Below are 14,953 nucleotides of genomic sequence, written 5' to 3'. Positions count from 1 at the left end.
CTTTTTAATTTCATGCAATATTAGGGTTTTCTGATGAGCAGACCAGCTGGTTGCTGGCACCTGTCACTTCGAGGAGGAGTAGGAAGGGAGTGTTGGCTGGTAGGCTCCTTAATTCTGAAGGTCTCTGGTCGCCAGCACTGTCATGTGTTTTACAATGGTGTGCACTTACAGTGTTAGTGCTTGTGGCCAAGATGACAAAAATCATCCCAAGGGCTGGGTCACAATAATATTTCACTTTGTCATCAAATCATGGAGTTGGAAACCTGTCTGCAGGACATCACCGAGAGGAGTGAAGAGCGAAGCAAGGGAGCAATAAAAGACATTCGGGACCGCTGGCCAATGCCTCATCTTTACGTGGTTGAAGAAATAAAGGCACAGAGTGGTTGGTCAGAGGCTACACAACCAATGAATTACCCTCCGCCCATCTCTGGCACTTTCCACAGCCAGCTTCGTTTACTGTTCCCCAGGCATTAATCACAAGTAGAAAGGGCAGGTGGGATATTTCAAGCTGGGCCTGGGATGGTGTAATGCACTTCTGAATCACTGTGCTCTAGCGGGGGAGCTAAGAGGGAGTTTCCTACGAGCACAATGCCAAAATCAATTGCTTAATTAAAAAAGAAATAAAGTCTATCCTTGGAATCTTTGAATCAAAAGCTCAGGCTTCTAGTCAGTCGGGTCTCAGCTCTGAATAATGAGACAAACCCTGGAATTGCCAAAACAAATGCAGTCATGGCGGCAGGAATGGCTAAAGTAGGAAAGTGCTGAGATTGGCTGGGCCGGGCTACATTGGCCAGCAAGCACCTTGTGTTAGGAGGACCTCAGGATGAAGCTGTTGACATAAAACCCCTGGAACATCAGGCAGGGCTGGGTGACCAGGGTGGGGCCTGGCTCTCCAGTGGGTCTCATGATGGTGATGGGACTTCACGTGCCTGCAATGGCACAACTGGAACATTTAACGCTGAGCTGGAGTTTTGTGGAAAAATTGCTTTTCACCCATAAATAAATAACTTATCCCAGAGGACTCAATGCTGAAGTGTGCATTTCACATGAAGATGGGGTGACAGTAAGAACAGGCAGTGGGAGACGCCAGCTGGTGCAGAGGTGTCGGGAAGCCATCCTGCCGTGTTGCTTGTCTTGCATCCGAGTGGAACCACCTGAACCTGGGGGTGGCCTTGGGGTCTAGAGGACTCACCTGACAGTTTTCACAGCACAGCCCATGTGCGCACACAGCATCTGGTTTCAGGGTGCACGTGGTAGCATTGCAGCAGAGATTCATACATTCCTGGAGAGGGGAGTGGGATTCATTTGACACGGTCGCGTGGGGCAACTACTCACGGAAGATGGTGACTATAAAGGGAAGGAGGAACCAGAGGGCCTGGCCCTTGAACTGAAAACCAGCCTGACTGAGAGCATCTTTATCTGTAAGAAAGCCAAGCCTCTGTTAAGTGTTTACGAGCTGATGGGGTCTGTGATCCCTGGGAAGAGTCAGTAGCCCTTGACACCTTTCGTCAAGGCCATGGGAGCCTGCACAGGAAGGCTGGCTACCGAATCCAGCCACGTTGGCTGCACTTGGGGCTCCGCAGGGAGGTCTCTGATTAATGCAGGTCTAACTTAGTGCAGTGAACTAACTGTACCAGGGTCACCGGAATACTTTGAATATACTTATTTAAAAATACACAGAGATGCGTACAAACTTGACTCTTCAAATCCTGACTTTTTTCATCTGGGGCGTGCTGGCAGGAAATGAAGTCCAGTCAATTGTGTTTGGACCACAGGTCCCTGTAATCTGACCAAATGCTTGTAGCCAAGACTCTTGCTCAGCACAGGTGAGCTGCCTCACCTGACAGGGCACCTCTCAGATCTGAAATGCACAGTATAATGACCAAGATGCTGGCAGGAGGGCTGCGGGCTGTGCCCACATCAAATATTAGATGTATTTGTTCTCTCTGAAATGAGAGAAAATGACCTCCTTCATTGAGCTGTGCTTCCCAAGTACCCGTTTTTTTCTAACAAAAAACTATAGGGTATGGACACCTTTCGCTTAGCTATCCACAAAAGGTCTATACATATTATCTAGGTGTTCAGGAAGTCCTTGCACTTTAGAGCATTCTAATAACTTGGAGTTTACACATTTTAAGAGAAACGGAATTATCAGAAGGAAGAGTTGAGTCTTTAGTATTAATTTATCATTGTCCTTTTATTTACTACAGGACGTGAGCAGAATAATGTGCATACTATTAGCTAGAGTGAAGCCAATCATGGACTATTTTAATAGTACAGTTGCTTACCCCTGAAAACCATTTTCTGTAAATGAATTTATCATTAGTATTATAGATGCAATTGATAAAATCCTGTTGATAATCCAGAAGATTTAGGATTATTCTAGATCTCTGAACTATACCCTGCATAAGGCTGTGAATTTCACTCTCATTTGGTGTTTACCATTTGCTCCTATTGTACATACATCCAAAGTTATTAAATTTTAAATTTTTCAAGGACTTCATAAACATCCAGAATGTCTAATATACACAATAAAACTGCTAACCAGAAGTCATAGCTGTAACTTTCATAACAGTAAGGGTTTCTAACTCATGGACTTATCATCCTAAAAAGTTTAGGAACCTGTTTTTCTTTCTTTCTTTTTTTTTTTTAAAGGAGTCCATTGATTGCATTCCTGACCAGTGCCATCAAATATACAGCAGTGTCGTCCTGTTCAATAAAGTCTAAATGGCTCTACTAATGAGACACTAACTAAATTACAGATTTACCTGAGCTCCTAAGCTAAATCAGCCATCTGAAAACTAGGCCCTAAGATTCTTTGAGAACTACTTCCCCACCCCCGACCAAATCACCAAATAATATAAGCAGCCGCTCAAATGGAAATGCAGCCAAGTAGAATGGCTTTGACTTCAAAGGGGATTGATAATGTGAGAAAGATAACTAAGTTTAAAAGATATTTGCAGGCTACTGGCATTCTATTGACTTTAAACAAGGAGATAAGGCTGCTTTCCCAACCCTGTTAGCTGGATGAATGAGTGAGTTGTCAGGATATCCCTATGGTGGTTGTAAATCCCATGCCCTGTACAAGTGGCTTCAGCAGCCACTTGCCTTCTTAACTACTAGGATCTATTTCTTCTGCAGTACTGTATTTATCAGAAGAGACAAATTCTTCATCTGTTGATACAGATTATTTTAGTACTCAATAGAAAAGTTCAACAGAGCCAATGAACCCTAAGTCTCCAAAGAAAAAAGACTAATGAAGCCATTAGAAGAACTCTCTGCAAAGGCCCTGTCATTCTTGGGTTGTGGGCGGTAGACAGATCCTTGATCACAATGGACCAGGATCAGTCTACAGTGCAGCTTCTTGAAAACAGTGGGAATTATTTCTGGGAGCATGGGGCAGAAGCTGGGTCCAGTTGTGAGCTGGGGAAGTTGCTCACTGATGTGGTGACACACTGAGTCCTTCTGTGGGCCAGGGGGTGTGTGGGTCAACATGAAGCACCCAGGGTCTAGGCACTGGGGAGGGGGATAAAGAGCCCAGGTGAACGGAGCTCAGGTCTGACTGGTCATAGCAGTTTGGAAACTGGATTTGGGTTGTTACGCTCTTGGACACAGCTTAAAAAGCAAAAACTAAAGATCTGAAAATTGAAGCAAAGCCTTGCCTGTGACTCTGGAAGATTTCTTGGACAAAAGGCCTTTGGATGAGGAAAATGACAGTTCTATTCAAATATCAAGAAATTATCCTGTGAAATAAGGACCCTAACCATAGAAATATACAGTTGAGGACTATATGCAGGCATATAGTCTCCATAAGGAGAGTTTGGTTCAATCAGTGCTGTCCTGTGACACTATCCTGCCTGGAGAGATAGTTAGCACCCTGTCAAAGCCAATGCCTCCTCAATGGCGGTGAAGTTGAGGATCACATCAGTGGCTGGCAAATTTGAGGCACTCACAGACTTGCTGATGGGATGGTGGTGATGAGGATGCTGGTGGTAGAGATGGCAGTGATGGTAGTGATAGTGGTGCTGATGGGGATGCTGGGGATGGAGGTCATGGCAGTGATGGTGGTGGTGGCAGTGATGGCAGTAGGGATGGTGGTGGTGGTAGGGATGAAGATGACAGAGATCATAGTAGGGTGATAATGGTGGTGGGGTGGTGGTGGTGGTGGTGAGGGTGGCAGCAGTGCCGGTACTGGTACTAGAATATGGGGCAAGTGATTGCTGATGGTCATTCTAAGAGCTGAGAGTTCAGGGCTCTATGAAGAGCTGTTAAATTTATTTAGATTAAATAAACAATTACAAGGAGTTCAAATCAAAGACGAACCATTTTAAGTCCACATGGCCTCTCCTGAGAACTATGAGTAATTTAAACTAATTTTGATTTTCTTCTTCAAGTAATTAACAAAGTCTCTAAGGAATTTCCCCTTTGCATGCCCCATTCCGTGACAGTTTCAAGTTTTCCTCCGCTAATCTTAAGAAGGGTTTCTATAGCCCCCTGCACGAGGACTGGCTCCTGTACAGCAGTCACCCCCCGCACATTGTGAGCAAAATCCCTGCTGCTCTGGTCAGTGCTGTTATCGCTGATGAATCCCAGGTCTGGAAAGGGCGCACAAACATTTGCTGGAGCCACCCCTAGCAGGCCCATCCCCTGGTACTTATCCACTCCGACATTCTTGCAGAAATGGCCAGACCGAGACCAAGACTGGGCCTGCTGGTATGGGAAACCACAGAGGCCCAGAGATTAAGCAGATGAAGGAGATTCTAGGACCAGTTGTCTGATAAACACAGGAATTCGAGGGCTATCCCAGGGTCTCTGCACATTTCCCTCCACCTGGGAGCCCCCTTTCAGAGCGGCTCTCCAGGACATGCTCTTGCTAAGCCCTCGCCGAGCCTGTCTGCGAGTCCAGCCAAGCCCGCCTTGAACCCGTCTACCATTTCAGCTTGCATCAGCTCTCGGGGAGGGAATCCCACATGCAGACTGCTTGCAGTACAAACTGCCTGCTTTGATTTATTCTAAACACCACCTCCTCCAAGCTTCCAGGAGGCACTTGTTTTACCAGGAGGTCTCACTGTGTCCCCTCTGCCTTTCTCTTTCCTTCTAGAGATTATTCAGAGATTAAAACCGTGGCCGTTATAATTTTATGTTGATGAACACTATCTGGGGCCCCTAAGGAAACCAGAGATTTTCCTGACATCGGCTGGAAAACAGGGTTAGACGAGCCCGTTGCTGGATAAAAATGTTCCCTGCTTCCGCTTATTGCTTCTGAAAGCTAACGAGCCAGGAGGCAGCAGCCCGGAGCCTCAGGTCTGCATACAGAGGAGGCTGTGGCATCGGAGGGAACTGCAGCTTGGGGGGGTTGGGGCGGGGGGGCTCTTGGTGCAAAATGAATGCTGCTTATTCAAATTCCCCTCTGGTTGCCTGCCTTGCAAAGAGAAAGAAATGATGCTTATTAGCCATCTGAAGCTAGCACTCCAAAGCTTTCTTCTCTGTTAAACCCACAGCTAAATGTTTTTTTTTTTTTTTTTTTTTTTTTTATTGTTTCTGTCCTCATCTCGCCTCACCTATACGGTGTCCTTCAATAGAGGAGATCCTTGATCTTTTAAAACCAGCACTACAACTTATTCTGTGCGCAATCGTAACAATTCAAGAGGGCCACCCCGGCCTGTGCAGCTGGTCGTTGAGGTGGCCATTTGGGACACTCCCATCCTGAGTTTCTAGCACTTTCTGCTGCATCATTCTTCCCGGCGTGTGTGCCTTTGCCAGCTGCAGATGCAAGGCAAGGGTCCCGGGATGTGTCTCTTACCTCAGGCTCCCCACAGTCACACTCCTCTCCTTGTTCCACGTATCCGTTCCCGCACTTCTGGCCTCCGAAAGACTGCTTCACTTCGGGCAGGTTGAAGAGGCACATGCCCATGCCCTTCTCCAGGCTGGCCTCCAGGTCCTTCTTGCTACAGCTGCTGAACACCATGGGGAATGGGAACCTGCAGGGAAGGACTGGGACAGTCAGTGGTCGAGGCGCAGAGCACCCACCCATGGCACCCACCAATGACACCTGCCCATTGTGGCCGCCATTGGTCCCCACCAACCAAGGCTTAACTACCTTGCCCAACACGGGGCGTGTTCAGCTACCTCTTGGGACCCATTCCTCTATGGCACCAACACTACCAAGGAGGAAGTAGTCTATCAAAAAAAAATGCAGAGCATTTTCTCATATGCATGTTGGCCATGTCTATGTCTTCCTCTGTGAAATTTCTAAACATTATATGTTCTCATTCATTTGGGGAATATAAATAATAGTGAAAGGGAATATAAGGGAAGGGAGAAGAAATGTGTGGGAAATATCAGAAAGGGAGACAGAACGTAAAGACTGTTAACTCTGGGAAACAAACTAGGGGTGGTGGAAGGGGAGAAGGGCGGGGGGTGGGAGTGAATGCGTGACGGGCACTGGGGGTTATTCTGTATGTTAGTAAATTGAACACCAATAAAAAATAAATAAAAAAAATGACCTTTTGATGGTTTTCCCATCAACAAATTTAGCCAGGATCTCGTTACAGACGATTATCAGCAGTTCTGTATGAAATGATATAATGAAAACTGCATTCTTGGGACCTGCGGTTTCCAATATGAACACATACCGATGTCCTTAGTGGAAAGTACAAAGAAGATGTGAGAACAAGTGACTGCATTTAGCAATTCCACGGCCGCATGGAAACAACCCCACTGGAGGTCAGGGCCAGCTGAAACTGGTGTGTGGGTTTACCAGGGACAAATCACTGCTTCCCAAAGCATAGCTGTGAGAGAATGGAGGTGGCCAGAAATGCAGGTCCTGCTCTTGTCTCAAACTACCAGGGCGACGAAGGGATACGGCAAAGCTGGCCAACTGCCCTGCAAAGTTCATGTCCTCCCTTCCATGGTCTAGACAGGCTGGTCCCCCCCGCCCCACCGCGCCCACTCCAGGGTGGGCTATATGACTAATTCTTGGCAGTGGAACGTGAGCAGAGGTGAAGTGATGTGGAACACTTCTGGTTGAATATAGTTAAGTGAGTTCTTCCTTAGGTCCTTTCTTTCCCCTCTGCCAGCTGAGCTCAGGGTATTATTCCAAATGTCCCAGGAGGTGAAAGAGCCATACATGCCACTGGTCCTGACTCATTGCTGGGAGGGAAGCCACCTGTAGCTTAGAGCCCCGGGGTGTCATATGGAAGGGAAACACACCTCGATTACGGTAAGCCACCAAAAATCAGTGGCTTGTTTCCTACAGCAGCTAGTGTCACCCAACACAAGTAGAGTATCTCCCTCTCTCTTCAAATGCATTTTCTCCTATATTGAGGCAGCAGTGATTATAAGGGACAAGCATGCCAGAAACCCAGAAGGTTTTATTACCTAGTGAGGAAGCAGGGGCCTGCTGACCAGCAAGCCTAAACATCTTCTTTCCACACAGACGTTTAGGATGACTTTACAACTGGATCCTAATCAATTGGCCAAACCAAAGCAAGCTGCTACATTTTCCTGAAGATGACAGGCTGGCCACCATTTGATACAGTTTGGCAATATTTTGAGATCAGGATAATTTCCTGGTAATAAACTGGTAACGCTCTCTTATTCACCCCCCACCCCAAGTGTTTTCTATCAGTCGCAGGTTATTAACTCTGGAGTAAAATTCTAATCTATGAATAAATTAAGAAGTGCAAATCTTGCTCTTGGATGGAAAGGCAATAATAAACTAGGACTTATTTATAGTGCCGTCACAAAGTTCCTTTTGAAATCTTTATAATTTTCCTTGTCAGACAGATTATTCTTGATACCAAAATGATGCTGAATAGCTTCAAATGATGATCACAAGAAAATTCTAATTTTATCAATTTAGAAGTGCTTTGTATTGAAAAGACAATGGGTACATTACAGAGGGAACTCAGAGCACTTCTTCGCTTTGCAAAGACATAAGTTTCATCAAGGCAAGGAGATCAGACTTTCTTCTGAGTTGAGAGTCCTAGGACACTTATGTATGTCAGGGCCTGATCCAGGAGACCAAACGTCATTCTTATGTACTATGTAACCGAGTGTTGTGATGAATTCTTACTCGTTCGTTCTGGAAAAGAACTGATTTCTAGAATGTTTTAACAGTTCATTAGAAAAGACACTAGGATCACCTGTACATCTCAGGAAGGGTTTAGAGCAAGAATAACAGTAGTTGAGAGAAGCCCAATGAAAGAGTGGTATGAATCACCCTGTTTCCCAAGTGGGCAGAGGATGTCCTCCAGAGGCTAGAGGGCCAAGACTAGCTCCAGTTCCAGCTTAGACATCTATCTCATTGTCTCGCAAAAATAAATACATATTGGGCTTTAGGGAAAGGACATGAAAGAAAAGGGAGAGACAGTAATAAGGTGAATGGGATCGGTTTAAGTCTAGGATTTAAACTGCAGAGTGTTTGGGAAAGGAGAGGAGATCCTTGCTGGCAAAACTATGCTTGTGTGCCCGTGCGAGATGCTGTCACCTCTTATCTGTGTTGTAATGAATCTCTATTTCTCTTAGAAATAGGGGGATGAACAAAACAGAAAAATCCTGGCCATCATGGAGCTAGCACTCCAGTGGGGCAGGAAGGTGCTGCATAAGGTAAGGGGGCCAATTAAGTGTGCTAGAAAAGGGTGTCAAAGACAAAAATAAAACAGGCAAGAAGGAGAGGTTGTGTGTGGGAAGAACAGAACTTTTAGGAAGGCTGGTAGGGAAAGACATCATTGGGGGTGGGGGGTAGCATTTGAAAATTTCCCACCAGAGGGATGAGAGGGACCAAGCTGTGGGCACATCTAAAGAAGGAATGTTCCAGGCACAGGGAAAAGCTGGTGCAAAGATCCAGTGGAGAGATATGACTGCACTAGAGGAATTTGCTCAATAGAAAGCCCCTAGGCCACCTGAGATCATGCCAATGGCAAGAAGACTACCAACAAATATCATTAAGTGGCGGTGGTGGGACTCTGCCCTGAATGGACCAGGTACTGATAACAGCTGAAAGTATTTTTCATAAGAACTACAAATTCTTATTATTGTCTCCCTTTTTAGCAAACTTAAAAAACAAACAGATTTTAGAGAAAGAATGTGCAGGAGGGAGGAGCAGAGGGAGAGAGAGAGAGAGAGAATGAGTCTGAAGCAGACCGTGCTGAGCCCTACATTGGGCTCAGTCTCATAACCCTGAGATCATGGCCTGAGCCCAAACCAAGAGTTGTACACTCAACCAACTGAGCCACCCAGAACAAACTATTTTTGAATGACAAGCAAATAGAGAATATCTAAAAGTTATATATAGGGCAGCCCGGGGACTCAGGTGTTTAATGCCGCCTTCAGCCCAGGGTGTGATCCTGGAGACCCGGGATCGGGTCCCATGTCAGGCTCCCTGCATGGAGCCTGCTTCTCCCTCTGCCCGTGTCTCTGCCTCTCTCTCTCTCTCTGTCTCTTATGAATAAATAAATAAAATCTTAAAAAAAAGTTATATATAACCTAATTGGCCTTCCTCCAGTAAACAGAATTTAGTGAGGTAAAATGATTTCAAATCTCCAAAAGGAATTTGATGGCACCAAATATTAGATTCCTCTAATTGTGATACAATCCTAATCGACACATATTTGAAAATGTTTGACATCCAAATAGGCATGGTTGCACAATGCTTAGTGGATAACTGAGGTCTTGGCTTAAGGAGTCAAAGAACAGTTCACTCATCCTCGTGAAAAATGTGCCAATGGACCACGAACACAGTATGGAAGCTACTCCCCAAGATGGTGTCAAGAAACCATGGACAGGATCTATCAGCCCAGTGATTATTAAGACTGCTACTTCTTCAACTCAGTCACACGTTAAAGAATGATACCAGGAACATGCCTGGCGCGGCCAAGCTCATCACCCCACTTCCTAGGTGCTGACTCTGCCTCTGAGCTTTGGATGACAGCAGAATTAAACCTTTTGGGTAGTTTGTTCACTACTCTTTTTATGGAATCACCCACCTATTTACTCAAGAAGTAGTCTTCAAGAGGCTATTACTATGTTCAAAGCTCTGAGGAGGATCAAATAATTCAAATATGGCTGGAGCCCTTCCCTGTCCCCTTGTAGAACCTTTGCCAAGGGAACTATTGGACACACCCATGCCCCACACTGCCTCTCCATCCATAAAAGTAGAATATGGACATATATTTGCATATACATAAAGTAAATATATTATGCATGCTTATCCACATAAATATAGAATGTATATAAAAACAAATTGTATATAATTATAATGCATATAATTATATTTAGTTGATATAAACAGATGTATTTTTAAAAATATGTATGGAGAAACTTCTTTAAGCTGGGTGGCATGGTGGGTGCTTTCTCAAGTAATATTCATTTCTTTTTTTTTTTTTTTTTTTTTTTTTGCTTTTAGACTTAAAACTTCAAAGCAATCCAGTGAGACAGGTACTATTCTCATTTTGCCAACAAGACGAAGGGTTGGTTTAAGACTTTACAGTTAGAGAATGGCAGACACTGAATTTAATTCTGAGTTCAATTATTTAAAAATCCCATCTTCCTCATTACTCAGGGCAGTTCACACTGCATTACCTGTAGGAACGCCTGGAATGTGGACAGTGATCAATAAGCCCTAATGTACTGATTTAAATATGAAGGACAAATCCTCCCACTGTCCAACGTGTGCCAGGAGGAGTGGTTCTCAAAGTGCGGGCCCTGAGTCAGCATCACTTGGCAAACTACTAGAAATGCAAAAATGTCCAGGCCTTACCCAGACCTACTAAGTCAGAAAAACTCAGGGGTGGGGCCCAGCAACTTGTATTTTAATAAGCCCTCAAGGTGATTTTTTAAAAATTGAGGTAAAATTCACATAATGTCAAGTCCACTACTTAAAAGTATACAATGTAGTCACTTTTAGTATGTTCATAATGTTGTGCCACCATCGCCCCAAACATTTATTTTCCTTATCACCCCAAACAAACCCCATACCCATCAAGCAGTCCTCCCCTCAGCCCCTGTCAACCACGAACCTGTCTCTTTGGATTTGCCTGTTCTGGAACTCTCATAGAAATGCAATTGTACATTATGTGACCTTTGTCTGGCTTTTTTCACTTAACATAATGTTTTCAAGGTTCATCCACACTGTGACACTACTTATCAAAATTAAGGTTTGGGAGCAACTGACCTAGATTTAAAATTCAGGTGGCATTAAGGTAATAGGGACAAACCCACATCTGCTTATGTCAGAAAAGGAGAAATACAATCTAGGTGCATCGTAGGTCACCTTTTCATGCACTCAGATTAGAAAGTTTGGTTTTACGCTGTGTTTCCATTTCTTAAGGAAAACCCAATGTACAGCATCTTGAAAACAGTACGTGATTTTAGGCAGGTGCTAAAAATGCCCCGTGAGTATCTGTCATCTTTAAAGGTCAAATTCAAATCATGAATACATTTTCAAATATCTTTCAGTGTCATACCAGAATGACCAACTAATCATCACACGTCATACTAAGTAAGGAGCCATGGAAGGTTCTGGTCATAAAACATGAGGTTTCTATTCCTAAGCAAGTACTCTCCTCTTGCTTCCAACTCCACCATATGGTAATTCCTCCTTCCTTTGGTTCGAACTGTTTCTGTCTCCTGGTAGAGCTGGATTCCCACTGGTGAAAAGAGCACTGCGTGGAGCCACGTAGTTGCCCATAACATCGAAGATCCTCTGCAGCCCAGGGTCAGTGGTTTAAAACGACAAGCCTCAGTTCCTCCCAGAGCTTTCAGGAAGCTCATCACAATACGCTTTTTAATAGTTCTGGTAAATTATCCCAAATATGTCAGGGCGGCAGCTAATTGAGTTGACATATAGCAATGATAGACTGGTGTAAAGCGATAAAATGGGAGAATTATTTAGAAAAGAAGTCCTTCTGGCAAGATACTTGCCCTCTGCACAAGAACACTTTCAAATGACTCTACCTAGACCCCAGAAAAGTGCTGCTTTCCGCTCACGGGCGGACGCCACGCCAGAGCGATTGGCTCCTGCCCAGATGTGACCTCTTTCATCACACATAGCCGCCTTTGCCTCTAGTTTTTAACTACGAAGGTTGGAAATACGTGGACCAAACAGAGAGCTGGGAGATTCTGGGGAAAAAAAAAACAACAAAAAACAAAAAAACAAACCCAAAACACAAAACCCACTTTCAAAAGAGGAACGCCACTTATGGCTTTTCACTGTAAATGCAGACAAGGCTTAATATTTTAGCCGTCACAAAGCTGCCAAGGAAAACATTATTAGGGGTTACTTTTACTTTGACAAATCTGCAGTCAGAAAATTTTTTGCTTGCAGGCACCTGTTGTGCATTTCACTGCTATATTTTTGGGGTGAACCCTACTAAAGCCAGTTTATCAGCTCTGACAGTAGAGGTCGGGAGTTACCAGTCTTGCAAAAGCTCTCCGGGTATTACCTGGAGACAATGGCCTTTCTTGTTGGAAACCAGGCAGCCTGGGAAAGCAGGTGTGACAGGGCTGGATTCACGGGGACTGTCGGTGACCGTGCGCCCGGTTCCCTGAGACACCCCTGCCCTTCGCAGCTCTGAGTTCTGGGGGTGACATTGCTCTGTGTGTTGACCACAGGAAAGACATGGGAGTGACCCGGGGAAGGAGGGGAAGTGGCCTGGCAGCTGCTGAGAATACAACTGTGCTCGGCTGACACAACTGTGTGACAGGAAAAGCCAATGTCGCAGGAAACCGGGATGGATGGGAAGCCTTCCAGATTTGCTTCAATTGATTGGAAAAGAAAAAAACAACAGCCGCCGTCTCACTTCTCCCACAGCTGATAAATGATTAAGGCATAGCTAGTTTTAGAAAATATGTTGCCGATGTGCTGCTTCCCACTGATTTCTTTTTTGCAGGCTAGAGTGGAGTTTTATTTCCTCCCGACAGCAGAAGTGACTGATCCAGCAGGCCTGGGGGGTGGGGGTGGGGCTCGGAACAGGTAGAGAAGAACTGAACGTGGAAGACGGAGTCTGACCACCCCGTCTACCAAAACTAAAGCCAAGTTTTAAAACTGAGCCTCAGTCTTCACATCCATAGAATGGGGTAAGCACAATGACCTCACGCGCCACGGGTTAGGATAAAACAGGACAAGTCGGGATCCCTGGGTGGCGCAGCGGTTTGGCGCCTGCCTTTGGCCCAGGGCGTGATCCTGGAGACCCGGGATCGAATCCCACATCGGGCTCCCGGTGCATGGAGCCTGCTTCTGCCTGTGTCTCTGCCTCTCTCTCTCTGTATCTGTCATAAATAAATAAAATATTAAAAAAAAAAAAACAGGACAAGTCTCCAGTTAACTTCACGGCTCCGTGAGGTGCGAGTTGTCAGTATTCATAGGAAGAAGCTGTGTCTTTCTTTTTAGAGTTGCTGCTTTGGCTACTTCAAATTACTGACTACGAATGCCTTGTACGCTCAAGGACTTAGGAACATTTTTGCTAGGATGCAGAATTTATCATAATTGTGGCCCAAACGTAGCAATCTTTAAACTGTAAACCACAAGTACGTGTCAACTTGAGAGGAAAAGGATGCCGGAGGCCAAAGGAGGATTAGGCAGTTAAGTACAATCCCTCAAACTTAATACATATATGGTGTGAAAGGAGCAAAAAGACCCAGCTCCAGAATGGAGGGGCCAGGTTTTCTCTAGCTCGACCAGAACAGGAACTTAGGAACATAAGCAACCACCAACACAAACAAAAACACATTTGGCTGGCTCTGACCTGCCACGCAGCCATGGTTGTCAGCAGATCCTGAAAGCTTTTTCCAAGTCATGTGAGCATCCACCACGTACCCCCCAGCCCGGTGCTCAGGGTGGACTGTGACCCCAAACACAGCAGACCTGACCTCTGTGCCCTGAGAACATGATCTCATGACTCATTCTTTAATCGTTCACTCCACAACTAGCCTGAAGAACTTTTCCCAAAACAACTTTTTTTTTTTTTTTAAAGATTTTATTTATTCATGAGAGACACAGGCAGAGGGACAAGCAGGCTCCCTGCATGGAGCCTGATGTGGGACTTGATCCCAGAACTCCAGAATCACACCCTGGGCTGAAGGCAGGCACTAAACTGCTGAGCCACCCAGGGGTCCCCCAAAACAACCCCTTAATTTACAGTTTGGAGCTGATTCTACATGTTCCTCGTCTCTCCAGGAGCACAAACCCCATCACATGATCATCATGGTCTCTTCTAGTTGAGCTGGAGACCCGTTTGCAGTGCAAGGGTGCATGAGGTCACAGTTGGGATGGACTGTGCTCAAATTTCTGACCAAAACTTCTAGGGCTATCTTCAAAAAATATCTTTTATGTTTCTCACAGTTAGGCCCAGGACTAAAAACTCTCAATCAGCATGTACAGAATTTAGGTGCCAGCAGGAAGGCAGTGCTATTGGGATTGGCCCAGTCTCCAGCAGCCCGGCAGGATAGAGGAGCAGCTGAAGGAGGCCGTCCCACTGCAGTGCTTCTTGCCTGCAGGTCAAGGGGTAATGAGCATAAATATTAAGAGCAGTTAGCAGTGGTCAGCAAGCCCCTGCTATGGGCCAGGAGCTCCGTGGGCATTCTTACTCATACCCTTGTGAGTCGGATTATGTTGTTTCTATTTTGCAGATGAGGATACTGAGGCTCGAAGAGGTTATGTGCCTTGGCACAGTCCTTTCAGGTTTCAAAACACAGCTCTCTGACCTGACATCCCAAGTTCTGCTTCCACAGCAGAGGCTTCTAGGAGCGGCTTCCAGAAGTTACTCCCAGGACAGGGGGCCTAGGGCAGTCTCAGGCAGGACCTGGCACAAATGGCTGAGCCAGGAGAATTAGCATCAATGGATGGACATCCGTCCAGAGACCTTGGGCTCCCTGGGGTCAGGTAAAGGCAGAAGCAAAACCCAGGCTCCTGCATGTTACTCCAAGTACACCTTCAAGCACCTGCTTGGGG

At 45.5% G+C, this 14,953-nt stretch overlaps 1 protein-coding gene across 1 annotated transcript in view; it reads right to left on the bottom strand.

The window, feature by feature from the left end:
* Positions 1–14,953, bottom strand: part of ADAM12 (ADAM metallopeptidase domain 12) — a 331,885-nt gene that overhangs the window by 50,399 nt on the left and 266,533 nt on the right. Inside the window, exons 12-13 of the mRNA XM_077877237.1 lie at positions 5,804–5,981; positions 1,193–1,282 (exon numbers count right to left, since the gene is read on the bottom strand). Of these exons, the coding sequence (XP_077733363.1) occupies positions 1,193–1,282; positions 5,804–5,981 (268 nt within the window). The remainder of the gene's footprint in view (positions 1–1,192; positions 1,283–5,803; positions 5,982–14,953) is intronic.

Source organism: Canis aureus, chromosome 29 (assembly GCF_053574225.1).
Source record: "Canis aureus isolate CA01 chromosome 29, VMU_Caureus_v.1.0, whole genome shotgun sequence".
Taxonomy (NCBI): Eukaryota; Metazoa; Chordata; class Mammalia; order Carnivora; family Canidae; genus Canis; species Canis aureus.
Note: the sequence above shows the minus strand (reverse complement) of the source record. Positions and strands in the feature narration are given on the sequence as shown.